Raw genomic sequence first — 26,948 nt, 5'->3', positions numbered from 1 at the left:
TGACACTAGTGTGCATCAGGGGGGAAAGTGCTGGGCTCAGGTTGTATGCAGGACATGATGCAGCTTCAGCAACACACACACACTCTGACTCAGCTCATCCTCTCCTCATACTGCTGTCCAGATGCAAGTGACAGTGGGGTCAAGTTTCAGTCTCTTCCCTCTCTCTCTCATTTTTTTGCCTTTGCATACCATTTACATGCACACACACACACACACACACACACACACACATNAGTAGAGACACTACATACTGATATACACCTGAACATCAGCAGGAGAGGACTCTTTAAAGTAGAGACACTACTTACTGATATACACCTGAACATCAGCAGGAGAGGACTCTTTAAAATTCTTTAATAGGAAGACGAACAAACGTTAGACTTTTAGTTAAATCAACAACTTTTCCATCATAAGGGTCACTGCAGGTCAGCTTCTCTTTCTGGTCATATTTATTCTCTGACTTTGAAGCTGTATCAAGGTCAGTTCTTCCTTTGCCTCATAATCCTTTCAGGTCTTCCAGGTAAAGTTCAGAGCCACCTTCATAGAGTATTTGATGTAAAGGTAGGACATCTAAGGGGACTCTCAGCAAATGGTAAAATAAGCAGCGAGACCCAGAGACTGGATTGCATGGATGAAGGTTAGCACAGAGAGTATGAGAAACTATGAGTAGTGCACACAGCTTGGCTACGTCTTGAGGTGAGAATTAATAAATGCTGAGTATACATCCCATGGTGGTCTAAATCGTACAGCTGGAGATACTCAGGTCACACGATGACTAAAAAGCTGTTTCTATCACAGACGCAGCAGGCATCAAACACACACCGATGGCTCCTCTTTCATCTGAACATGCTGGGGCTTGAACCCAAACAAAAGAGCTTCAAACACCCAAAGGCTACAGAGTTAGCGTTATAAAAACTGCAGATGCATGCATGATGCTGATAGGTAGACGCATGCAGCTGTCTGTCATTAAGTTTACAAGTTATACTGTGGTTAGACATGACGGTTGAAACAGAGGACAGCAGACAAACCTTTAATTTATGTGAAAAATATTATAAAGCCCTGCAAAGTTGCTATAAAGGAACTACAGCACAGCCCCATGACTTCACGTCACCACCGCTAAGCTAAAGGAGGCTAATGTTGGGCTCTAAAGGAACTACAGCACGGTCACATGACTTCACGTCACCACCGCTAAGCTAAAGGAGGCTAATGTTGTGCTATAAAGGAACTACAGCACGGTCACATGACTTCACGTCACCACCGCTAAGCTAAAGGCGGCTAATGTTGGGTTATAAAGGAACTACAACACGGTCACATGACTTCACGTCACCACCACTAAGCTAAAGGCGGCTAATGTTGAACTACAGGACGGTCACATGACTTCACGTCACCACCGCTAAACTAAAGGCGGCTAAGGTTGGGCGTGATGACGTTTAGTCGTCTCATTTAGACACTTGTAAACAACCGCCATTTTAAAAGTATTTAGTCGTAGAACAAAACATGAAAATCTCTTACGGTTCAGAAGACCTTAAATCAGGCTTCTCACCAAAAACATGTCAAAAAACATGGAACAGAGAGCACAAATTGTAAGAATGCTAAGTTATTTCTGGGCTTTAGGACTCATTTCTGCACCACTCTATGAAGTTGTCCAGCTGTCACTGTTGTTGGAAGGTTTTGACATTTTATCGGCTTATTTTGGCTGTTTTAGAACGTTGTGTGCCAGCGTAGCACTATGAATCCAAACATAACATAACAAAAAGCAGACAAACCCACTCAGCATGTCTCCGGAGCTTAGCGGCACCTATGTGTTCTTTAACAGAGCCATTGACGGAGATAAGCAGAGAGTAAAAGGCCTTGCTGACCTTGCCAAAAGGTCTTTTGATTGCTGCCCCCTCTTTAGACCGCCGGCTCGGCCATTAAATCTCTTACACAACTGCTGGCCTCTGCAGAGCTCCTGACAGCCAAGTCTGCATCATCCCAGCACAACACATCAGATCTGATTGTTAAATATCACCTCCTCTGCCACAGCTGCTGTGACAGCTCTGATACAGTGAAAGGTATGCTAAGCTACCAGCAGGGGAAGTAAACCGAATCTAAATAAACACAGTAATCATTCAAAAATAAAGAAATCGGTCTCTATTCTGCTAAAAGAAAAGAATCGAAGTGTCTCATTCATTCTTCAAATGAAGGTTGACCTGCAGAGAACGACTGGATTTACAACATAATAGAAAAGGCTCTTAATTAAAAACTCCTTTGTCTTCAGATTACAGTTTGGATCAAAGGACCAGCAGCCGTTTGCTGACGCCAGCACACACACACTTATTGGCATTCTAGTATTTCATAGACTTTCCTATGGAGTAAAGTGGATTAGCCCAACATGACCTGAAAATGCACAGGAAGGAGGCCAAAACAAAAAGTACAGCACACAGCAGCAAAGCCTGTATTCATTTCCTCATTTCCACATGTTGCTGATAGTTTTTTATAAGAAGTTCTGCTGATGAAGCAATAGGTCGCGCTTGTTTTGCCACTCATTTTTCTCTATCATCAAATATCAACGCTTTGATCAAAGTACATTTGCTCAAATATAGTACTCATTTCATACTTCTACTCCACTACGGTTAACCGACAGCTTTTACAGATTCAGATTATAAGCTAATACATTATATAAATCAACTAATAAATAAACATTGACATGAATTGAATATACTGTATCTAGCAGCAGTATATAAAGTAATTAGCTCCATCTTTACCGGCTGTAATGAACACATTAATGCTAGCATAATCCTGTCATTTAATATGCATGATCCTGTTGGTGTGTGTGTTGTAATGTTATTTTACCATCCAGTAATATGTTATGTTTCCTGCACACACACACGAGGATAACGTAGAGAATTATCTCAACATACATTTCCCCAGTAGCGTATGTATCTGATAAAGTCCTCCCTATGTGAAGTCACTGAGTGAAAATCAAGCCACTGCTCATTTAACGTTCCAGACATTTTCACTTTATCTAACTTGATGAGTGAGTGAACTTGTGGATGGGAACAGGAATCCACTCCCAGTCAATAACCACAAGCTGCTCCTGTCAATGTGATAAATGGGAGGTTTAGTGATTGGATACCAGTGGGTGTTTATGGGATGACGGGTCACCACTGATTGGGTGTGGTCGCAGCGAGGGGGCTGTGGGAGGACAGCACACATCTAGAAAAGTGCTGAGAAGTTATTTCCTCCAGACCGCACTTTTTAACACCTACTTTGTTTCCATAACTCCTTCTGCTGCAGTTCAAAAATGAGTTTCCAAATAGTCTTAGGAACCAGCAGTGTGAGAAAATGTTATACTTGAGTTAAATACATCTTTCTAAAAATACTTAAAATGAAGCTCTTTCTTCAAAATCTTACTTAAAAAGATTATTTTATGCTTTTTGTGGTACTTCCTTTACTCCATTGGACTTCCTTTGTTTACTTCCGAAACTAAGTGACATCACAAGGGAACACTTGCACTCCTATTGGCTAGCGCTCCAACACATTGTACTTGATAGGATAAGGGGCGGGACATCTGTAAGCAGTTGACCAATCACAAGGTGCTGCCAAGTTAGACGTTTGCTAAAATGCTAAGCTAAGCTAGTTGTCTGTTACCATGACGATGTAAGAGCGGGATTAATCTCATCAGATCAAATCTTCTTTCAAAATGATAACAATGAACACTGCAGATGCACAATTATTTTGGTGTGTGTGTGTGTGTGTGTGTGTGTGTGTGTGTGTGTGTGTGTGTGTGTGTGTGTGTGTGTGTGTGTGTGTCTAGGCCGACCTCTGTGGCAGTGACCCAGATCTTTGGATTGATTTGCAAAGTCGTTAAAATCTCAGCTGGTGAATAAAAGACGGGATGTCGTCAGCAAGTATGGAGTTTGAAGATAAGGATAAGCCTAATTATCAGGTACACACACACTTAATATCAAGCATCAGTGCACGACCTCTCACATAAACACAGCCTCATTTTCTCCCCCCCCCCACACACAGACACGTATTTGATATTTCCCTTTGAACATGACCTCGCTGCAACATCAAAGCAGTCTATTCCACTTCTCACTCATCTGTGTCCAAGTCGATTTTCAGTTCCTATTGCCTTTTCAGATAAAAAAAACAATGTCATCGGGGCTGGCATCACGCATCATTAGTGTTTGAGGAAGGCATGCAGAGAATGTTATTCCAAAAGGCACAGAAACACATCGCCAGACTGTCTCTAATCACCAATGAAGTTAGCGCGGATATTTCAGGACCACTGCTCAAGGCGGGAAGAATGACAACTGTGCGGAGAGCTTTGGGACTCATCATTTGAACATTCCCATCAGGCCTTGCAGAGCTAAGATGAAGAGGAGAGAAGTGTTTGTTTACTCCTCGTAGCAGCAGTGTGTCTACAGGCTCAAGTGCAGCAGACAATAAGACGCTCTGAGTGTCTGTGATGAGGTCCATGTGTCACTTGTTGCTGCAGAACAGGTGGACTTCATTATCATATCCTTCACATAACAGGCGGCAGGGGTTGGGAGGGTTACTTTCAAAATGTCATTCTAATAATTACCCTTTTAAGAAGTAATCTAATGAGCCTATTCAGTCAGTAGCCTATACACATACTACAGTTTAAAAAAGCAACTTGGATTTTAGCCTTTTGCAGACTATTTACTTGCACAAAAACTTAATGAACAGACTGACTATAGGAAAGGGAGAACTCCACAAAGCATCCTTAAAACGTTACAAGACCAAAATATATATATGTATAATATTTTAAAGTGTCTTTGAACTGACTGACACAATTAGTAGTTTGAGTTAGTTGTGACTGCTGCCTTTTTGAGAAAACTATTCTCTCTGCACCTCTGCAGTATGGAACGCAGATCTAAAGAATTATACGCAGACTATTGATTGGAAGAGAATATGGAATAATATCTCCTTAACATCGAGTAACCACAATCACCAATTGATACAGTATAAAACGATACACAGATATTACCTGTGATTCCAAGCCCCATGCCTTCTCTGTAACCAAAAGACTATTGGCACACACGTACACATGGTTTATGAATGTACTGCAGTAAGAACGTTCTGGAAACAGGTTATTGACATTGTATCTGAGATTATTGGAGTTCACATACCCTGTCTCCCAAGTATTGTATTGTTGAATGATGATTCTTCTCTTGACCTACAGAAACAGCAGAAAAGGGTGCTTTTCGCTGGTCTAACAGCAGCCAAAAAAATTATTGTAATACGATGGAAACCCCCACATACTTTATTTATTAAGCAATGGATATCATCCTTCCATGAGCTACTGATCTCAGAGCTGTCAATCGCTTCTGCTAATAAGGCTAAGGGGGAGACATTAGAGGCTGTTCAAAGAGCTGCTGATCAGGTAATATCATTCATGTAAATGGTGATTGATATACGCACACCTTGGTGCAATTGTAGATTATTAGGAGTTAATCTCAATTCAGTTTAAACAGATGAAATGTTATGTGGAAAAAAAGGTATGAATGTATTTGATGTGGATAAATTGTTTTGCAATAATGTAAATAATATATATAATATAATAGATAGATGAACTCAGACGATTGCTAACAAACATCAGGTAGGATTTTCTGTGAAATGGCAAGATGGGTGGGACGGGGTGGCTTTCTTTGTCTTTTCTTTTTGTTTTTGTTTTGTCTATATCATTTGTATCTGTGTATATAAGTGCTTTTGTGAGGGCAAAAAAAAAAAAAAATTTAAAAAAAAGTTGGTCACAAAAAATAAAATACATCATCAAGACAAGAATTAACTCAGGAGGGGGAATCAATCGATTTAAAAAGTGGAAAACAGCTGGTTTCTCTCCATAACAAAGGGCATAACGCAACAGAAGCGACACGAGGAGTCCAGAGAAGTTGGATACATCATTAGTCAAAGTTTCATGATGCATGAAGACTCTGTGCAAGCTACATCCTCATTTTAATCTTTTTGTTGGTCTTTTTAAAACACCATCCCCCCTTTTGACTTCATTTGTCGACCTTTATGTTCCCTCTCCTTTCTCACGAGCGCTTGATGACGGAACAAAATGTCACGATTAGGTTTTTTAAAGAATAGGCCAAGTGCTTCAGAGCCGGACATAGTGAATAAAGCGGCTGCATATGAAAAGGTCAGCAGAAAATGGAGAGGCAGAGATTAAATGCACACTAATATCTTTCAAAGGATGGCCCTACTTTATAAAAAGGCTATTATGAAATGTCTGTGAGCATTTGAGTTCGATTTCAACCATCATAAACAATATCTAAAGTCTTATTGTTGAGTAAAGGAGCAAGACAATTACATTGAAACAACCAAACGTCCCTCAGACAGGCGTTTTGTTTATGTCTAATGCCTGAAAGTATGCTCAGTATTCTAATAACAAAGGCAAAAGTAGATATTAACTCAAGGATACTGCGCTGTTACGGAACGACATCCCCAGTTAACGCTAGAAAAACAATCTGGGGCACAGGAGGCCACAGCGAACACTTGAATCTTTGTGTTTTACACTCCACTACACGGGAAACTTAAGAGCCCTTCAGGGACAGGCTTGTGAAAACAGCTGTTTAGCGTCTCAGGGGCCTGGCTATTTCCAGAAGGATCATCTCAAGTGCCTATCCAATGTGATCAGCATCTCCAATGTGACAAGCAGCCATGACATCTCACACCTTCCCCGAGTGGCTCACGAAAAAGATTAATAGTACTATGTATAGAAAATATGTCTGAGGGAATTAAGGCCACGCTTGTTCCTCACCTTCACGACTATTTTCATTTGTTAAGCAGAGGATTTTAAGTGGAAGAGACAAGCCTCTGTTTTCTTTTTAACTAAACACTGGTACAGACACCATGTGCATTCCTGAGCTGCTGGTGGAGAAACAGTCTGCGGTTATCATTCCTACACTGCCAGGAAAACACATATGTGGACTGTGGGAGTGATAGCAGCCATGTTGACTGTTCCTCCTGAACATCCTGACCAAAGGGACACTGATAACAGCAGAGTAGTCATCACAAGTGCAAAGTTAAAACTCTTAGAAATGTGAAAATATCATACGTTTCAACAGGAATACCTGCACATTTAACGCCTAGCATACTGTGTGGTGTTTCGACCACACCTGTCCAGTAAACTACTCCTGTGCCCTCTTACTTAATCACCGCAGCCAATTACATATTTGCATGCATGTTATTTGTGACAATATTTCCACGACACGCCAACAAACAAGTGAGTTGTTTGAGCTCTTCCTCAGCTCGGACATGGGAGGAATGGTAGAGATTTCATTGAACACAGCTGGGTGTCCTGGGCTCGCCTGATCTCACTCTGAAGACAGTTCCTAAAGAGGCCCTATGTGAGTTGTGTGCCTGTCCTATAGTGTGTTATAGGGGGGTGTGTGTGTGTGTGTGTGTGTGTGTGTGTGTGTGTGTGTGTGTGTGTGTGTGTGCATGTAAATGGTATGCAAAGGCAAAAAAATGAGAGAGANGAAAAACTCGTTTCAGTGTGAACCATAGACTGTATATACAGGACTGTCTCTAATTGCATTACAGAAAATAAAGAACTTTATCACAATATTCTAATTTTCTGAGACAGTCCTGTATATACAGTCTATGGTTCACACTGAAACGAGTTTTTCATTCAACATTTTGTGGGCAATTACATATAAGAAGAAGAAGAAATAAAATAAGTAGGTAAAATCTCACTTGTGAAAGATTTTGTGTGGCTCCTGTTCACTCTGTTAACCTCTCAAAGATGGCTCAAAGTAACACCCAAGTCCTAGCTTCAGTGAAAATAAAAGCCACAACCACAAACAAATCGTCTATCTTCCTCTGTTTTATTGCAGCCGAGGTCACACATGACCAGTGAAGCAGATATTGTCGGGCGGTAAAGGGGGTCCAGAGGGTCGTTGAGAGGGATTACAGCTGTGTTCGTAAGATAACACAACGGCAGTAAGAGGGTCTCTCCTCTCAAGGAGCATGAAATGAGAGTAGTCCATGTTGGATACAATGCAAGAGCCGGTGTAATTCCTCTAGGCACTGAATTAATTAGTTTCTGATGTGGTGAGGCCGCCCACTAAGGGAAAAACAGAATTACATGAATCAAAGGCGTGATCCCAGTTTCACCGTCAGTAAGGAAAAGATGCATTTATGTCAATGTGTTGCTATGTGTGTTAGGCGTGTGCGACAATATGCCATTGAATGTTTTAATAATGGACATTTAGCTGCCCCCGGTGTAACAGCAAGAGATCCAATATGGACTGCAAACATCAGTTTCCATTGAAGTAACTCTCAATGTATGCTTTGACTTACTGAGGGTGTCCATTATCTGACACTTTGTGATATAAGTGGGCTGTTTGCCATAAGGGGCCTGCAGGTGACTGTATTTTATACACAGTGCAAAGCGGATTCAAGGGTAAAACACCACAGATAATGTACTTCCATAAATCCCTTACGCTCTAACCTCTGGTTCCTGGAAAACATTTCTCCCCATTAGTGAGATGACTAGTTGTCCTTGACAGGTCAAGAGCTGTATTGATGATATCATAGTGTGCTCAAGTAAAACATAAAGTTAAAACCTTGACAGTAGTCAAACCAAGTTTTTCTTTAGAGACACATTTAGTAGTTTGAGCTTTGAACGTTATTGGTAAAAAGCCCAAGGATATTTTGGGCTGCATTGGTACACAGCTTCATACTGAGAATTACATTTTGAAAGGTTGCAGGTTGGACTATAAATCTTAAAGAAAGTGTTCTCATAAAAAAAATGGTGTCTCAAGTTTACAATCAAAAGCCAGGTTTTAAAATCAACCTTATTAAGGTGGAACATATTTGTCATAAGCTCCTCACAGGACTAATGGTTGATTGCAGAACTCTTTACACCTATTTTTATTAAATGAATGGCAATGGGATACCTAACACATTACAAGTAGACAGGCTTTGAAGGAAATGTTTCAGAAAGTAATCTGACTCCATTAGATCTTATCCTGAGCTGTTAATTAACTCAACCTCCTTTACTTGATTCAATCAACGGCCTGCCAGGCATTTGTCTTCCACTGAGAGGACAGATTCATCCTAGTTCAAATCATGTCATTGAAGATAGGCTATTCATTAACAGTAATTTTTACCGTTTTATATTGTATCCAAATGTATAGGAAACATGGCAGAAATATATATACAATTGCTAAAAATTTCTGAAAAGTATAGAGAGTTATTGTGGCAATCCTTTCTGATCATAGTTTTTAGATTCACATTTTCTTTTTAAGGGTAAATCATTTTTGGCCTCTTTTGATGTACCTCTGTACACAGGCCTGAACGGGACTATTTCAATTTATTACGATCAAGGTTGAATCAATGTTTAGATAAAATGCGTTTATCATGTTCCACTTAACTGTAGTTAATAAGCGACTCCACAGTAAAGGGTGAAGTTCAGTTGATTAAATATATATTTGAACTGCCCCATGCAAGATAAATAAAAGCGAAATAACTGAATAATTGCTGTGTGTTGAATTAGCAGTGAAATAAATCCTTTGATCGGACAGTTAAAATTGTCCTTTCAAGGTAATAGTTATAATTCATTGGCCTAATCTCAATGACGTCACATTTCAAAGTCACATTGACTAAAAGTTTCCCGGTTGAGAAATATTCAATGTGACATTTTATTGCCTCCTCTTTGGAGGACACAACTTGGATGTCTACTATGATTCTCAAAAGACGTGATTTTATCTTGTTATTGTAGCTGGTGACGTCCACACTATTAGTCATGCATGGCAATATAATAGGTTATCTCAGGCCACACAAAGACTCAGGGCTTCCTAACAATCCATAACAGGGCTGGATCTCTTTATCAGGGTGAACAGACCCTGTGTGAGTCCTGAACGTATTCTTTCTCTCACTTTGGTGCTTGACCACAGAGACTGCCTCCATTTGTCTGCATTTCCCCACAAGACGCCCACATTGTCTCCAGAAATAGTGTGTACAAATCCTGTCGTTCTGTTGGGAGGAGGGTTATTTGCTTTTCAATAAATGGGTGGTATACTCGAGAAATGTGTCATGGCTGTGTCGATGACACCGGGTCATGCTTCAATTCCTCCAGCTATTCTAGAAAAAATGTTGATCTTAATAAAATGTGTCTTGTGTAAGGCGTATAACACCAAGAAAAAATGATATTCAAATCCCTTTTGGTACTGGGGTTGCTTATCTTTTCCACAATGGAGTACAGGGGTATTATTGCAAATGTGTGAGGGAAGATATGAAACCAAATCTCAATCTGTATGTGCGCAAGATTTGAGAATGTGTACAAGAATCTCTGAATGACAGAAATTTGTAAAAGCATTTTCAGAATTTGGTAGTGTATACGAGGATATTTTAATCTAAATCAGCTGTAACTCTTTAAGTTATTACCTGAACACCAGCCATTGACTTTTTATGACGCCAAATTCGTTTCTTTACCACTGTGCTGAAAAGAAAAGGAAGGCACTTGGCTATACAGATCACAATATATCCACCTCTTAAAAAAGAAATCTTATACAAAAGCTGGAACATAATCCTTTTAAACAGATCACCAGTGAAATCCCTAATCTTAGCAGTAGTTTTAAAACACTTAACAACAGTGTATATTTGGTCCAAGTAGTGGATGTAAGCACCCTGAAAGAAGTGTTGCATCACTACAAAACACTGTATACTGTGAAATTCAACAAACATGGTAACTGGTTAATGTTCAGTAGAAGGAACGTCACACCAACATCAACAAATCTTAACATCAAAGTAGCTCAAAATATTTTAATTTCAAAGATGTTTTTTCCCTTAAAAGAGCTGACAGTTACCAGTAAAAAAGATTTTTTTTTCGAGACATGATCAATACAAAAACCTGCACGGGTTTCTTGAAAATAGTGCCCCTTATTCCTTTATTTCCAAATAATGTACTTATTAATTAACTGAAGTTGGTACATTTATGTTATACCCTGCAAAGATTATTGAGTAATTATATTTAGCCAAAATTACACAAGCGGCAGAAGATAATAGAATTTATTTTAGGATTTTTTCAGAATTACAATTATTAATATTGTGAATGAAAACGTGATCACATGTGGCAAACATTGAAACTATAAGTGGAAGTGTTGCATCCTAGGCTTCATTTGGATTAGTTTTATTGTGCTGAAGCATTCAGTCCTTAGTGATTTAGATATGCTGAGCTAGCACTTGCCTCCAAACTGTCAATGAATTCCAGTGATACAGAATCTTTTTTTTAACAGACTAGAAAATGTATCAACATAACAGTAACAAAGGCAACTTCTACCTGTAGACATATACCATTTCTACATGTGCAGTACGAGTGAGAAGAGGACCGAGCATTTCACAAAGCATTGTTAGGCTGCATACCTTAAGGGTTTGATTCAGAAAGTCCCTGGTGGACGAGCTCCATGGTGTCTTTGTCTTCACGCTTTTGGTTCCAGCCAGCAGCTTGATCAAGCGAAACAGGCTTGCGGCTATGCCTACAACTTCCTCTGTCCCCACTGTCATGTCCAAAATATGGGTCATGTAGAGTGCAGTGTGTGTGTGTGTGTGTGTGTGTGTGTGTGTGTGTGTGTGTGTGTGTGTGTGTGTGTGTGTGTGTGTGTGTGTGTGTGTGTGTGTGTGGGAGAGAGAGAGAGAGAGAGAGAAAGAGTGTGTGTGTGTGTGTGTGTGTGTGTGTGTGTGTGTGTGTGTGTGTGTGTGTGTGTGTGTGTGTGTGTGTGTGTGTGTGTGTGTGTGTGTGTGTGTACACATGTGAAACAATTTCTGTATGACAATCAGCTTTAACTCTGCTGGGCTGAAACCTATCTATACAGATTGACAGCAAAACCCCAGTGGCTTTTATTCTCTGGTTTAAAAAGGCACAGGTGGACCATTACTGGGGCCAAGCGCCACTGACTCCCCAACTGGCCTTTGGCTTTTCAGGTCTCTCTTTTAATGCAGTAAATGCTATAGTGGCAAGTTCCCCGGGGTCAAATTAGAAAGCCACTAAGCTATTTTCTCCAAATGCAGAAACCATTAGCAGTTAATACCTGTAAGAGAGTAGCCAGAGAAAATGCTAAACTATGGAAGACTAACAAGGGCTAATACCATATACAGTACAGTATAAAAAATGGAAAACACAATTACATAAACCGCTTAAAGCTATAATGGAAAAAATAGAGGATGGCAGCTGTGAATGACCTGTGGTTAACAGGAAAACAAACATATGCTATCAGAGTATGTGATTTATTCCGCGACTGATGGGAGCTGACACCTCTATCCATATTCATATAGGTGCATTTAGCAAATGGAACACATTAATCATCCCAGTCAAGCAGTCTACAGCCTCTAATTATATGTTCACTGTACACACGCTGTTGACTACTTCTGTAAGAATCCAGCTGGAGAGATTTCTCAGTGGCCTTTAAATCTGAATGAGGGCGTGGGAGGCAGAGCAGACATGTGGAGGCACACACAGCTGATGACACCCCTTTTCCATAAACTAAAATGCACACACTCTGCAAAGTGTAATCACTGCATTTCATTACTTGACTTCACTACATGGAGAGGATGAGAGAGACAAGCATCCTGCTTTGATCATGGTGTGTATTCCCCCTATGTGAACATCTCAACTCACTGCAAGGCACATAACAGCAGCATTATTGGAACTGCATCAGCAATGATACCTTAAAGCAAAATAAGTGCTGTACTTGTAGATGATGAGAAGAGAGATCTAGACATATATAGGTTCAATTATATTTGCATGACTCTAGATGTATATTGTGTTTGATCCAGGAAAACAAAATGATTGTAGGGCTTTATAGTGCCCACATGACTAAACAAACCTTTTGTGGTGAGGAGCTGACGACTCAGTCAGGATAAAGCTACGTCCACCTCGAGCCCCTAAGCAGACGCATCAAAGCAATCTTCTGCAGTCAGTATAGTCTCTCTATCAGATTTCCTGCTAGCTCTGTTTCAGAGTGACAGGAGGCAATTCGTGCCGATATCAGATCTTTGAGAAGGTGGCCTGAATATAGAAATGCTTGGAGAGACTTGTGGAAGATGGGTAGGTCTGAGGAGGATAGATTCATCTCCCTTGAGGGGAAAGGTCAGTTCCTCAGGTTTGTCACAGATATTGCCATTTAAACTGAGGCTGTCGGAAACCCTTTGTGTTTTTTATTTGGCTTTGGGGGAGAGCTAACAGGAGGGAAAGGCTGATCTCTTAATATCCCCATAAATACACATCCCCTCTCAATATGTAATATGTATGACCAGTAGGAGAGGGGACAGTTATTTAAAGGAATGCTTATAAAAAAAAAAGTTTTAATGTTGAAGCTATGATAATCAGCTTTCCTCCATTCTCATTTTACACAGTTGAGTGGAGAAAGAAATAGTATAAAAATAAGGTGATTCTGTTTCTTAAAGAAGTCAAAATGAGCAGATTTGCTTGTGATCATGTTTTTTTGCCACACATCAGAGGAGAACTAAATGTTTCTCTGTTTACTGCTCTTCTGGGAGAGTTTGAGTTAAAGTAAAGACCATCTTTATCCATCTCCAGTGTGAGTCTTAAATATGGATGTACAATCAAACTAATAGGCAAAAAAGCATTCAACCAGCCAGCAGTGTTAATGACAATATGTCCGATCATCACAATCCTTGTATCTAAATAGCATGCAGTAAAATGTAATGGGTCTGATATACCCACATGTTTGTATTATACATTTAAATTCAGTTCCTCATATTCCCATGTTTGTTTTTTAAATGAGGAATCTTTTTTGCAGTATTGCTAGATGTGTGGGTTGAACAATGTATTCTCCCGTGACGTTATGAAAGCAGAAGTAGCAATTAGGGACTGGAGAAAGTTTAGGACTGTTTCCTTCAGTTTTAATCACACAGAAACTCAGAAGAAATTATTCACAAGGAAAGGATATTATATTTCACACAAATAGGAATTTTAAGTCACTAGACCAGGATGTAATGTGAGTGCCAGAGTTTAGTTTAGGTTGCATGGGAAAAGCCCAAGGTGGTAGTTGGAGTTCAGAGTAGTAGAAATGAGCCATCGTGAGCATAAATCTGTCGTGCAGCCGCAGCTCGTTTTTCCCTCGTCATTACTGTGCCACAAGCCTAGAAACATCATTTCTGCTGGGCACTCCAGAGATGTCAAGCCTCACTCCCACATCATTAAAGATTGCATTACAAATTAGAACGCATGAGTAATGGCAGAGAGTTGCGATTTTCTCAGCGTTAGCATGTTTTAATCTTAATCATTTAACCCTGGTGATTGCATAGAGAGAATAAAACAAAAGAGTCTACCATAAGCATTGGCTCATGGCTGAACTAATTATGCTTTACTACAAAACAAAAGATCAAAGATATCTGAAAAAGTTCAAAGACAGGGATGGTATCTAAATCAAGCCAAGTAAACTATCCAATGGGAATAAGTCCTTGGCCGCTATTTGAGATATCTTAAACCACCAACTATCTTTGTTCTTCTCTGCTTTTAGATGTCTAACCCTTTGATCCACACATAAACGGAGGTGTGTAAAAATAGTGACAAGGTTCCTGAAGCAATTTACTACACAATATTTTACATGCATCTTTTATTTTCACTTGAACATATAACAGAGACCGTGAAAAGACCAAAGTAATCAAACATTGATCCAACATATCAGTAGGTCAAAGCCTAAAGTAGCATTGCTCTGTACCATAGACCTCCAATGTTTTCCAGGAACTATTAAAAACATATTAATGAGCCACATCGTTACACTGGTCGACATGTTGCCTCATTACATTGAATATGGGGCTGCAGTGATTTATTTTCAATCGATTACACATATCATACTGGTGCCATATGAAACGGCCCTGGGAATTGTTTTTATTGAGTTACGTTAGCTAAACAACTGCAGCAGTTTCATGGCTTTTTGTTTGCATTGTTAACCCTATCCTTTAGTAAAAGCATTAGAACAGAATGTAGCCCGTTGTCCTTTTGTAACTGTGATCAGTACATTAACAGTCTTTTGCTCAAACTCCTGCATAATCACAGATATCGCTCTACAGATAGAGGTCATATGCAAATATGTTTGAAATTCAATTGTCATTTCAAATACATCCATCTAATATTTTATCTACCGTAGATTGAATATGCATGTATGCCCTGTAGGCTTCTCCCATGACATCATAAACCATGAAACAATTTAGAGGAATCTGCCTTGGAAAGTAGACCTCTGTACTGAATAATTCATCTGCACATCGTTTCACCTCGGTCCTACTGAACTCTGACTTTTTCTTGACATACATTAAGAGATTCCTTATTTAATTTCTCTCAACGTTTCACCTTCTCACTGCATCCCTTTGGGTTTAAGTATGTTTTCATCCTCATTCCCATTCAGCCTCAACTTGTGATCCGTTACTCTATCAACATCCAGATGTGATTTCTCTATTTGATGCTTTCCAAGCTCCTTGAGAAGGTTTCTACTGTAGGAAGCTCTGTTTATATGTTTCCATGCATGGAGGTGTCACTGTGCAGGAGTGGTGGTGGTCATGTCATTGAAGATAGATGTGCAAGGAGGCGTAGTGGACTAGTGCGTTGGTGTTGGGATAAGGGGAGCACAGGTTCAAACCCCACTGCAGTCAGCATGTCGTTGTGTCCCTGAGACACTTCACCCCAAATTGCTCCTGTGGGGATTTGCCCACAGTATTGAGTATGTAAGTCGCTTTGGATAAAAGCGTCTAACAAGCAACATGTAATGTAATGTAATGCAAGGGTGAATTGCAATGTGCTTCAAATCCCATTTCCCAATGAGCCTATTGATCAAAAAGGGAAGAAAAGTAGCCATAGGCAATCAGATGTGAAGAAGGGTAGCATGGATCATTTGAAGACAGAAAAATGACATGTCAATGTGTTACCATGAAGCATGGTGTGGTTGAATGTATTTTAATAAAAGGCCTGTCACTGATATGAGTCCATTCATATGGTTTGGTGGGTCCTGATAAAAACGTGTGTTCATAACACAAAAGCCCTCAACCTCAAAGTAAGAGCCTTTGGAGAGTGAAACTGTACCTAAGGCTCAAGTGGATGTCAAGGGCAATTGGAGAAGTAGGAAATTACGGAAATGTGTTTCAACATGCGGCAAGAGCAGTTTTGTTCTGTTTCCCATTATGCTAATGGGAATAAAAAGTTAGTAGGTTCATGCATGGATGTCTAATGGGCCTCATATCCCTGAGGGATTCCTTGTAGAAAACCACAGAACAGCCATTCTGCGATAAGATCTGCTTTTCTGATCACCAGCTTTTTAATGAAAAAAGCAATTAAAAATCATATTGTTTCACTCCATGGGCAAAATCCCATCCCATCTAATTAGAGATCATTTTCATTGGTTTGATCGCAATCAGAGGCTCGATGAGGTTAAACAGAACGAGATAATAACCAACAGACAAAATGCTTATTTTTGTTTCTAACTAAAAACAAGTCTTGAATCTTCATCTAAAAAAGGCAAGCACCGTACCATGGCTTTATGTTGTGAGATGATTGAAAACGGAAGCAGTGAATTTTGTAGATTCAAATAAATGATGGTGTCTCACTGACCCCGCCTCCCCACCCACTCAACCCAGTCCATGTATGTCCTCATACATTTGAGCCATGTGTAATGTATACAGAATGACAGCTCCAGCTTCCTTTCTTTAACTGTGTATGGTTATATATTCCCTGTAACTAAATGATGCAGTACGCTGGAAATGGGTAGCAGTTATGCTGCTTCTCATTCTTTGCCTGAGCTTATTGGCAGGATTTTATTAATGATAAATTGGTAAAATGATCCATTTACCCTTTTTGCATCTTTATGTCATAACTGGATCTGAACATGCATCTCAAACAAGCTGCAACAGGCCAATAACAGCAGGAAGCATCTTTATATTGGACGATTCTACAAACACCCCATAGTTTAAAACCAATACCACCACTCAAAACAATCACAGAAATGTGTGTTTTCTTTATGTTGCTGGCCAGAAATGTGTTGTTCTTGTCTGGCACTAAAGGTTTGGGCTGAATATAATATGCTGTAGTGTCTATCAGCCCCTGATTAGTTCTCTCTAGCCAACTATTATGGATTAACATTGTAAAAAGTAATTGTGTCGAATTTGCAACATATGGAGCGGTGTATAATTTTAATTCAAGGAGGTTTCAAACTTCTTAAAGGCTAAATTAGTGTCAAAATACCACTATGAATTAAGTAATAAGGTGCTGCAGAGATTCATTTTTAAATAATGTTCAAAAGAATTAAGAAATCTTCATTAAATATCCTTTTAAAAATAAGAAGATTTTAATATGTTTTCAATGAAAATGTGAATAACTCAGAAATGATAAATTCATGAATGATTTCACAATTGCAATATCAGGCAAAATAATCGCAATTATATTTCCAAATTGCTCATGCTTAATTAACACCTTATAATTATAAACGATATTTCTCACAATGGCTTTGGACCAAAACTGGCTGTTGATGTAGGAGATTGTTTTCTGTGAGGAGACATTTAAAAAATGAAGCAACCATGGTCATGCATCCATGTTTGCCGAAATTGCCAACACAGTGTTTGCCTGAACCATTGGTCATGTGTACACATACTTTGATTAAAATAAATGGCTGACTGAAATGTTTGCCTAAAGCCAGGTGGGGTGGAACGGTAATCAAATGCAGGGTAGCTTTTCAGATGAGTTGCTCATACAGTGGCTTCCCGTGGTTGATTTGCTGACAGCAGAGTCCTGACAGGTGTGTCATAACAGTGTTTCACTCTCATAGCTGTAGAGTGCACATGTTTTAGTGTATGTGAGCACAGGATGACGAACAACTGCCATACAAACTGCGTCCAGAATAGAAATGTGCCTGATTACACCCGCAAAGTGTGCCAAGATTAAAACCATTTTGTTTAATGTCTATTTAGGCCTGTCCTAAGGAGAAAACACTACAGTAGTTTTAGCCGGCATCCTGACATTTCACAGAAGACTAAATCGTTTCAGAACAGCTGTTTGAATTAAACATATACATAACCATCTCTGTTTTTCTAGCATTTGTAACTGTGTGTACAGTATGCAATCGTATTTCAGCATTGACTCATCTTTGCTGTCAAAGCCAAATAAAGTTACTCATTAACAAAAGTGACATCCAAAACGTGCTCCATAGTGGGATGAAAGAAAGGAAGGCTTGTTCCGTATTCTCGACAGCAGTCTGGCACAAAATGCTAAAATGAAAAGGGAAGTAGGGGGAAGTAAAAGGTCAGGCTCATTAAATGTCAGCAAAGAGCATCTTAATAATTGAATCACTCAGACAAAGAACCACATACTTTAGCTTTGAAGGGTTGAGGAACCACTTGCAGTTACACTTGTAGTTTTAAAGTCACTAGAAACTCAAGATATGAATTTCAAAATGACGGTTATACAGAATACTAACCTCAAAAGACCTAACATAAAAATACATTTGGATAAGATCCATAGTATTTTGTCTACCAAAAAAGCAGATTTTTTTTAACAACCTCTGTTTTATTTCTAACAGTTGAGTTGGTACGTAAATCTTGAGATAATAAGTATTTTGATTGAGGTGGTTTCTTCTTTCACATATTCAGGGTTATAAGATAGCTGACGTTGAAGCATTGATGACACCTCACACATAGTGAGGAGTCCAATTAAAAATGCATGGCGACTGATCGAGAGGTGATGTAAGGCCTGAGGGAAAGCAGAAGTCCACAGCCCCTCCCACAATGCAGGGTGAATAGTTCAGCTGTAGAGCTGAGTTCACAGAAACTATGATCACACTCTGAATGGCATCTGCATGATTTTTTGTTGTTCTTTAAGTTCAAAAAATGAGAAGAAAATATTTCAGACACTTCTGGAACCATCCCAACGATAAATGGGATAATTTTGCAAAAATGTTCCTAAATGTGTGTCTTTTTTTCCACATGTTTAAGAAATTAAACATATACGTTTTGTTCATTATTTAACACCAAAAAAACGCTTCAAAGGTAAAGAATGTTGTCATTGGACCCAAGAACAGTTGTGACTTCAAAACAATAAAAGAAGGCCTCAATGGAAATGTATTACATGTTAGGACCATATCTGATCATGTAAATGCATTCTATATGCTTGTGTTCCCAATGTGTTACCATGAAGCATGGTGTGGTTGAAAGTATTTTAATAAAAGGCCTGTCACTGATATGAGTCCATTCATATGGTTTGGTGGGTCCTCATAAAAACGTGTTTTCATAACACAAAAGCCCTCAACCTCAAAGTAAGAGCCTTTGGAGAGTGAAACTGTACCTAAGGCTCAAGTGGATGAGCATCCCATATGCTTGTGTTGATACTGAATCAGTATCAAGAGCGCATAGGTTTTGTATTTCTACAGCTGAGGAATATCATACTGTTGTTTCATCACTGTGAATTTGCATCAACAAGGAATTACTCATACAGACGGCTCCACAGACCAAGGCTGCATTTCACCGGCAGTGGATGCTTTGATGAATAGTTTTGACTTCAAGCACTGACTCATGAATGTAGTACATAATAGATATGAACCTTGCCTTATGGGTTAGACTTGCTATGCATGCATTTGTAAGAATGATGATTTGACTAAAGTGAACTCCCTTTATGATTTTGACACCATAAATGTCATAATGCAGCTCAGTCATCAGCAGGCTGTGCTGATGCGTTCGCAAATCTTTGCTCGAATCTTTGTTGTGCTACAGACCTGTTCTTTTCTATTAATATATCTTCAAAACTACACAGTTTATGGTCACAATCATTTTTCCCTGAGAGCTTGTGACTGCATGTCAGAGAAAATCACACTTGAGACCAAACAAGATGTTTTACTGTTTTGTGTTGATCCGTCAAAAAAACCTAACCTCAAGACAGCCAGTTTGTTATCAATGGCTTACTGAGAGCGTAAGAGCCTGAGCATCAATCCATCTCCCTGTGTACCTGTTTGAGTGTGTTACTGTGTGAGTGGAAGAGAGAGAGGGGCATGAAAGGAGGACCAATACACTGTACAACTAGTGGACTTTGGCTGGAAGCTGTGGAGTGGAGTCAGGGGACCGATGAGAGTTGAGCTTTATAATGTTAGAAAGGACCAGATATGTGCTCTGCTCCTCTGGGAAAATCAACAAAGTGCTCGATGCTTTTGATATTGGTTGGCCATACAGTAGATGTGCCTTCAGCGATGATAACTTTTGGGATGTATGGCAGTTACATTTTATTTGTATAGTACGTAAACATGGTACAGTACATGCTTATCATACTCAGGTATCACACTGATTTTATGTAAAATGTCTTTGAGCATTCAGAAAAGCGCTATAAAAATCCCATGTATTATTATTATTAAGCTGGTTGATGTCAGCTGTGCAGCAGGCTCAACATCCCTATAAACGTTGAAATTGTAAATTATGAATAAGTGAAATGTTGCACTAAAGAGTTAAATAAAAGCTGCTGCTTGACGTCCCAAAAATACCCTCCTTAAAGTCCCCGAGGCTGTAGAATTTGGTGGATCATTGGCTACACACTCGTACTGTAAGAGCACAGGGCACCAGCAAATCTGTGCCTCAGAGGGGACTGAACCAACCATCTGTACTGGGGAGCTACAGATCATGACAGATCGTGAACTGTTAACAATTGTATCAAAAGCATGTGGTGCAATCAGCTGTGCTACAGCAGGGGCTGGTGAGGAATCACATTCATTATAAACCTTATAGAACATTTTTCTCGTTGCCCCAGTCTTCCTTCTGTCTCACTTCCCCTCTTTACCTTCACTGTGGCCTGTTGATTATCCCTTGCAGTGGCTCCTGAGCCTCACTGGAGCTTGTATCAACTCCTTCCTCCCTCCGGTGTGACATTCAGAGCATTACAATTGAGTCATCAATCTGTCAGGCCTTACGCCAGCTAAGCCACGAGCCGTGGGAAGCACAGGAGACAGACAAGTTTACCTCTGCTTCTCTTTTGCTTCTCTGTAGTTAGGGCCTAACAACCAATAAGTGTCAGACATGATGTGAAATAGGTAATATTTTTGTTGCCAGCCGAGGCAAGCCATCCATCGTCATTTTTCACACTCATTCCCTCACCCACCGTTGGGTATTTTTTGCTGATGACTGACTTGGTTATTGCTGTTGGCTCCTCACTCTGTTGGATTCTCATTGTTTTTTTACCACCGCCCCACCCCCCCACTGGTACCTCTCATATATACGCACAACCCACTGCTGTTTCTCAAATCTTCTCCCTTTTCTTTGTCTTCTTATTTTTCTCACTCTCTCTCTCTCCCTGGGTCAGACTGAGCTCCTGTAAGGAGGAGATAAAGCCCCCCAGCAGGGCAGGACCACAGCTGTCGCCTTCTGACTTCCTGGACAAGCTCATGGGGAGAACATCAGGATATGATGCCCGCATCAGACCCAACTTCAAAGGTAGAGAACATGCCCTCACAGTAGCCCTGAGGAAAATCAAATCCATAGCACCACAAGCACTAGAAGAAAAAAAGGCCAGTGGATCTGGGCTTCAAAATCTCAACATCTGACCATTCTCCTGTGGATGTGCTGTATACTTTTTTGTCAGAAAGGTTTATATTTTTCTAAGATTTCTAGCTTTCCAGGACATAAATATTGCATCAGCTTGTCCACATTTTCAGCATGTTTGGATTTTACACAGAACTTTTCAACCTAACTGCTGGCCGTCACCACAAACTGTTAATTAGATACTTTGTTGTTTGATGTTGGCTTAATTAAGAGACATAATATATTATACTACGCAGCACAAGCACCCTGCAACCCTGTCTCCCAATTATGTTCTGAAGGAAATATAATTGCTGCCTGAAGCATGTTTACTGGTAATGTTTTTTAAACCAGTAAAGGAATTGCTACTTTTTTGTACTAGCACAAGTGTTAGGGGATTTTAAAGTCTGACATTGGGATAAAATCAACTGAACTGCCTGTGTCTTTTTTAGAAACATTACAAACCAGAAGGGAATTAAAAACTATATTTCAGTTTCCTGATGGTGCTTCTTAGTTTTGCTTTGCATAGGTTGAAGCTTGGATAGCTTATTAGTTGTTGCACATTAAACATGATGAAAACAATATATCCAAAACACAATTTGACTTGATTTATTGATAAAAAGAATCATGATTAAATGCGATTTCAGCTGAACTTACGACCAAGGAGCGGTATGATTTTTGACAATTGAACATTTTAAAAGCAATTGTGCGCCAAGGATAACAAAGTATCTTCATCGCCTGCATGAGCTGTCACAGGTGCTGCTCCAACTGCTGACTGTTGATGAGCAGGCAAAACCAATGAGCCAAACGACAAAAACTGACTTCCCATCGTCTCAGAGCTCCAGCACGCACCTGTCCCTTCTACCTCACGCAGCATATTATACTAACATCTCTCCCTAAGTGCCCTACTGGGAAGGAGGACCTCACAGAAGGAAAATCTGTGTTCTGGCCATGAAAGCACTTTAGTAGGGAAAAGTTTGTTTTGGTCAAATCTGGTAAATGAGTAGCATAATCATTTTATTTCAATAACGTAATGTCAGTGTTGTAAACTAATGATTTTATCAGAATGCAGGAAGATGGATCTCTACAACCTTAATTTGAACAAATGCAAAAGTTATCTGTCATTTAAGAATGAATCATCTTCTTGAAATTTTGGTTTCAGTTAATGTCAGAGATTTATTTTGGATGTAATTACCTTTCAAAAAATGCTTGAACAAAGTGGTACATTTGATGAACAGGCTCTTCAACGGCAACATTTTCAGCCAAAATGACTGCTTAGGATGAAAATAACAATGAAGCAAAAAGGAGATGTAAAATATAAAAGGTAATTTTATAATCTCATGAATCCCCTCTGATGGAAAACTTGTATACATTCAGTCTTGTTCTTTGTTTCCCCAGGCCCAGCTGTGAATGTCACCTGTAATATCTTCATCAACAGCTTTGGGTCCATCACAGAAACTACAATGGTAAGAAAACCATAGAGATTTCAAATGCTTAACAGGGCTCGACATTATAAATGGCCCGCTGGCCCGGAAGCACTATTTAGACACCCCGGGACAGCATAACGTACTTTCCACTTGCCCGCTCGGGCCACTAAAAATATTGCTTTAAAAAAAAGAATTGTCCTGTGGTATTGGTATTTTGACTTGCAATTTAGTAAAATTGTTTCGTTTATTAACGCTACAACATAGCGTTTTGTGAGTCGGTTGGTTGTTGGGTGAAAAGCAAACAGCTGTTTGCTGCGGAGCGCAGCGCGAGCAGGCTCCCGTGAGCGGGAGCGCGCTCCTTCACTACAGACTATCGCGCCACTTAACCATTCGCCAAAATGTTTTTAATACCAGCCGGCCAAGCGCCGGGCAAAAAACAATCTTCAAATAAAAGAAAGTCACCGGAGGAGTTAAAGGAGAGTGACAGGGAGCATGAGAAGAAGAGGGAGAGAACGTTTCAGCCAGCTTGATCGATGGAGTTGGCTTCGAGTGGTGCAGTGACGCGTCCTAAAACCCTTTTATAATCTATCGATTAGATTTATGATTCGAAAATTATAAAAGTAGGGTAGACATGTGGAGATTATCCGGCTGAACAAAACCTGCATTTATCAAACAGGTTTGTTTTCCACAGACCTTATTTCCAACTATTTTCCAAAACCCTGTGGAGAAATCCCATTGCTTTTTGTCGAGGGAACCAGCAGCTTACTTCCTGGTTTTAGGACGCGTCACTGCACCTCTCAATATGATGCCAATATAAACAAGGTCTTCTGTCGGCTCTTTACATCAATGCCGACCTATGCTGACAAGTAAGTGAAGAGTAGACAATATAAAGGTATTGGCTTTAGGGAAATGTCCCAGCAGTTTAGGATAATGAAGGTTCTAATCTAATCTATTACATAGCCATTACATTTCTAACTCCTAATGACGGCAGAAAGCGCATTATACTAATAATAATACTCATAATAATAGCTGACATTTTTTAACAATGACCACAATATCATTATTTTAATAAACCAAATATGAACAATTGAGGAAATGAGGAAGAACTGATGATTCAAATGTTGTAGTACAAGTAGTAATGTAGTTAGCATAAATTACTATTGAAACAAATGTGTTAATTTTCTTCATTATAAGTCGATTTTTTTTTGGACGAATGCTCCGGGCCAGTGGTTACAATGGTGGGGCCAGTGATAATACAATTCCACCTGCCCGGAGGGCCAGTGGAATTGTACTATCCCCTTAATGTCTACCCTTAATGTCTACCCCTGCTTAACATATGTTAGATGGACAAATGTGTTTTCTTCTAAAAGAAGGGATAATGGTTTGTACTTATTTAACTGTATTTAGCACCTCCTATTTCTTTCCAACCTCTTTGCTAATCCACTCAGTGCTGAAGCCATTCTCTCATATCTGTGTTTCCTGGAGCATAACAGTGCAACCTTCAGAGACCAATGGGTCACTGACATGCAGATAATGAACTGTCCAATCCGCAATTAAAATGAAAAATTGATCAAATGGATGAAAGGGGGTATGGGAGAGAGGACGAGGGGTTCAGGGAGAAAAAGGCTGTCCTCCAGTCTGCATTTACAGCGTTATGGCTGCTGGGTCAGCACAATACAGTAGAGAACTGTTTAAGGGCGTCTGAGGGAGGCCCAGAGGGTCAGACCTCCAGCAGGACAGCCCACAGAACGACAACTCTAATGATGTCAATGCACGCGCTGGTGAAGCATGCTTTTTATTCTGAGCAATGAAGTGAACGAGCAAGAGAGGAAACGATGTGCAAAGCCCAAAGATGAATTCTGAATTAATTGCAGAGATTAGAATTCTAATTTAATTACTCATGTATGCTGGCTGCGGGCAGGGCTGATTGTGTTCTGCACTCGTCCCTCACATTGCTTGCATTGCCAACCCTCTGCTCACCAGCAGCTCGTGGATGCAATGCTCCAACAAACAGTACATCATCATTCAATCAGTTATGAATATGTTCATGCGTGGGCTTTTCAAAGAGAGTAATGCCTTTATTATTCTGAACCACTGAGGGTTACACTACAAATATGAATCATCTGCCATAACTCTAGTGCTTACACCAGTCAATGTCCTCGGGAGATATGTAAACATTTTTGTATCTGCGTTTTGAAGTACATCCTCACTTTATTAGAATCTAAAATAAAAAATCTTGAAAAACATTAGTTTGTTTCAAATCTTCCTATAATAACTTTTCATTGTGCACAGCATACCTTATCATGGTGCTGCAATGTCAGAGTGTATTTCTGTATTGTATGAATTATATCAATTCACATTTTTTGTATATTTAGACTTAAAGGTGATATTCCATCGTAGTAAGGGGGATTTTCAAAGTTCCATCATGGTTTTATCTTTGAGTTTAACAGCTTCAGTCATCTTAAATGTATGCTCAGATAGAAAGGACTTCAATCTTGAGCAGTAACAGAACATCGGAAATGTACAGAAAGATCCACCTCTAAGCTGTCTGTGTGTACTGCAACATCACTGATGGTATACGTTCTTCCACAGGATTACAGGCTTAATGTATTTCTACGGCAAAATTGGAACGACCCTCGTCTGGCGTACAGCGAATACCCAGACGACTCCCTGGATCTGGATCCATCCATGTTGGACTCTATCTGGAAACCTGATTTATTCTTTGCAAACGAGAAAGGAGCCAATTTCCACGAGGTCACTACTGATAACAAGCTTCTACGGATTTTCCAAGATGGCAGCGTTCTGTACAGCATTAGGTAACTAAAGATAAGATGTAGCTGCTGTATGAAGTGTCAAAAACTGCATATCCATCATTCATCTAACTGCTTAGGTATACATATGATTGTTTTACTCAGAAAGGCTCCGGGGGAAATGTTCAATTAACATTTGTGTAAACCTGCTTTGAAGCCACTATTACAAATACTGCTAAGCTTTTAAATATGTCTGCATTTTAATGTATAAGACATGAAACTAGTGACTAAAGTAGGAATAAAATCGGTTTGTGTTATTTTCGAGGGCTCTTTTTGGGATAATTTCTGTCAAATAAAGTGAGGAAAGTAGTGCAAATCCCACTCGTACGCGACCAGAATTATTTCAACAATTGAATTGCCAATCACAGAAGCCCCACTGCACCTTCCGCAGGTCAACGAAATGCTGAACGGGTGAAGGCATGGATACAGGAGATGTAAATGTGAAGTGGCAAGTGTGTGACCTCAAAGTCTGTTTGTTAAATGACTGTCATTTTTTACAATTGGCTTAAAGAGACCATAACATACTGTGGGAGGAAATCTCACCTTTGTAGTTCCTGCTTGTATGTCCAGTAATTATAATATTGCAACTTTAAACTGATTAATATTGGAAATGTAACCAAACCAACACTAGGAAATACAAATGTGCAAACAATTGGTTGAGCATCCTTAGTATTTGCACTTTTCAAGGATGAAATCAAGTGTAACCTATTGTTTTATGTCTAGACTGATAATTTAGTTGATAAGATCAGCAATTTAACACCTCTATGGAAGCCCCCTTGTGAGTGCTTTTCTTGTTTTGTTTTTTTAATCCTCCTGACACTCCCAAATCTTTCTTTCCTTGGACCAGGGGCCGTAAATATTTGGATAAAAAGATTATTGAAGGAGAGCTCGACATTGAGCTGTCAGGAGAACAGAGGAAAGAGAGGCAGAAGAGCAGATTTTTTTAAATGTGTTAACATTGTTTTCCATATTCAATGAGATGAGAATGTGGTAAAAATAAAAATGTATTTAGTATTACTAAATCATGCCAAATCTTAATATTACCATATTATGAAAAAAGTTTGACCTGATATTGATTGTCCAACATGAATAAATAACGTTATACAATCATCAGCCATTTCCAACTTCCCAATAACTCTTAACTACATTACTCTACGAAATGATTTAAAGAACAATAATAATTATAATCATTTCC

General features: G+C 39.5%; 1 protein-coding gene across 1 annotated transcript in view; it reads left to right on the top strand.

Annotated features, from left to right (window-relative positions):
* glra4a (glycine receptor, alpha 4a) overlaps positions 1–26,948 on the top strand; it is a 41,507-nt gene that overhangs the window by 1,526 nt on the left and 13,033 nt on the right. Inside the window, exons 3-5 of the mRNA XM_010794180.1 lie at positions 21,302–21,432; positions 22,915–22,982; positions 25,536–25,759. Of these exons, the coding sequence (XP_010792482.1) occupies positions 21,302–21,432; positions 22,915–22,982; positions 25,536–25,759 (423 nt within the window). The remainder of the gene's footprint in view (positions 1–21,301; positions 21,433–22,914; positions 22,983–25,535; positions 25,760–26,948) is intronic.

The sequence above is a fragment of the Notothenia coriiceps genome, unplaced genomic scaffold, assembly GCF_000735185.1.
Source record: "Notothenia coriiceps isolate Sejong01 unplaced genomic scaffold, NC01 NC01_scaffold00037244, whole genome shotgun sequence".
Lineage (NCBI taxonomy): Eukaryota > Metazoa > Chordata > Actinopteri > Perciformes > Nototheniidae > Notothenia > Notothenia coriiceps.
This window is presented reverse-complemented; position numbering and strand designations above follow the sequence as displayed.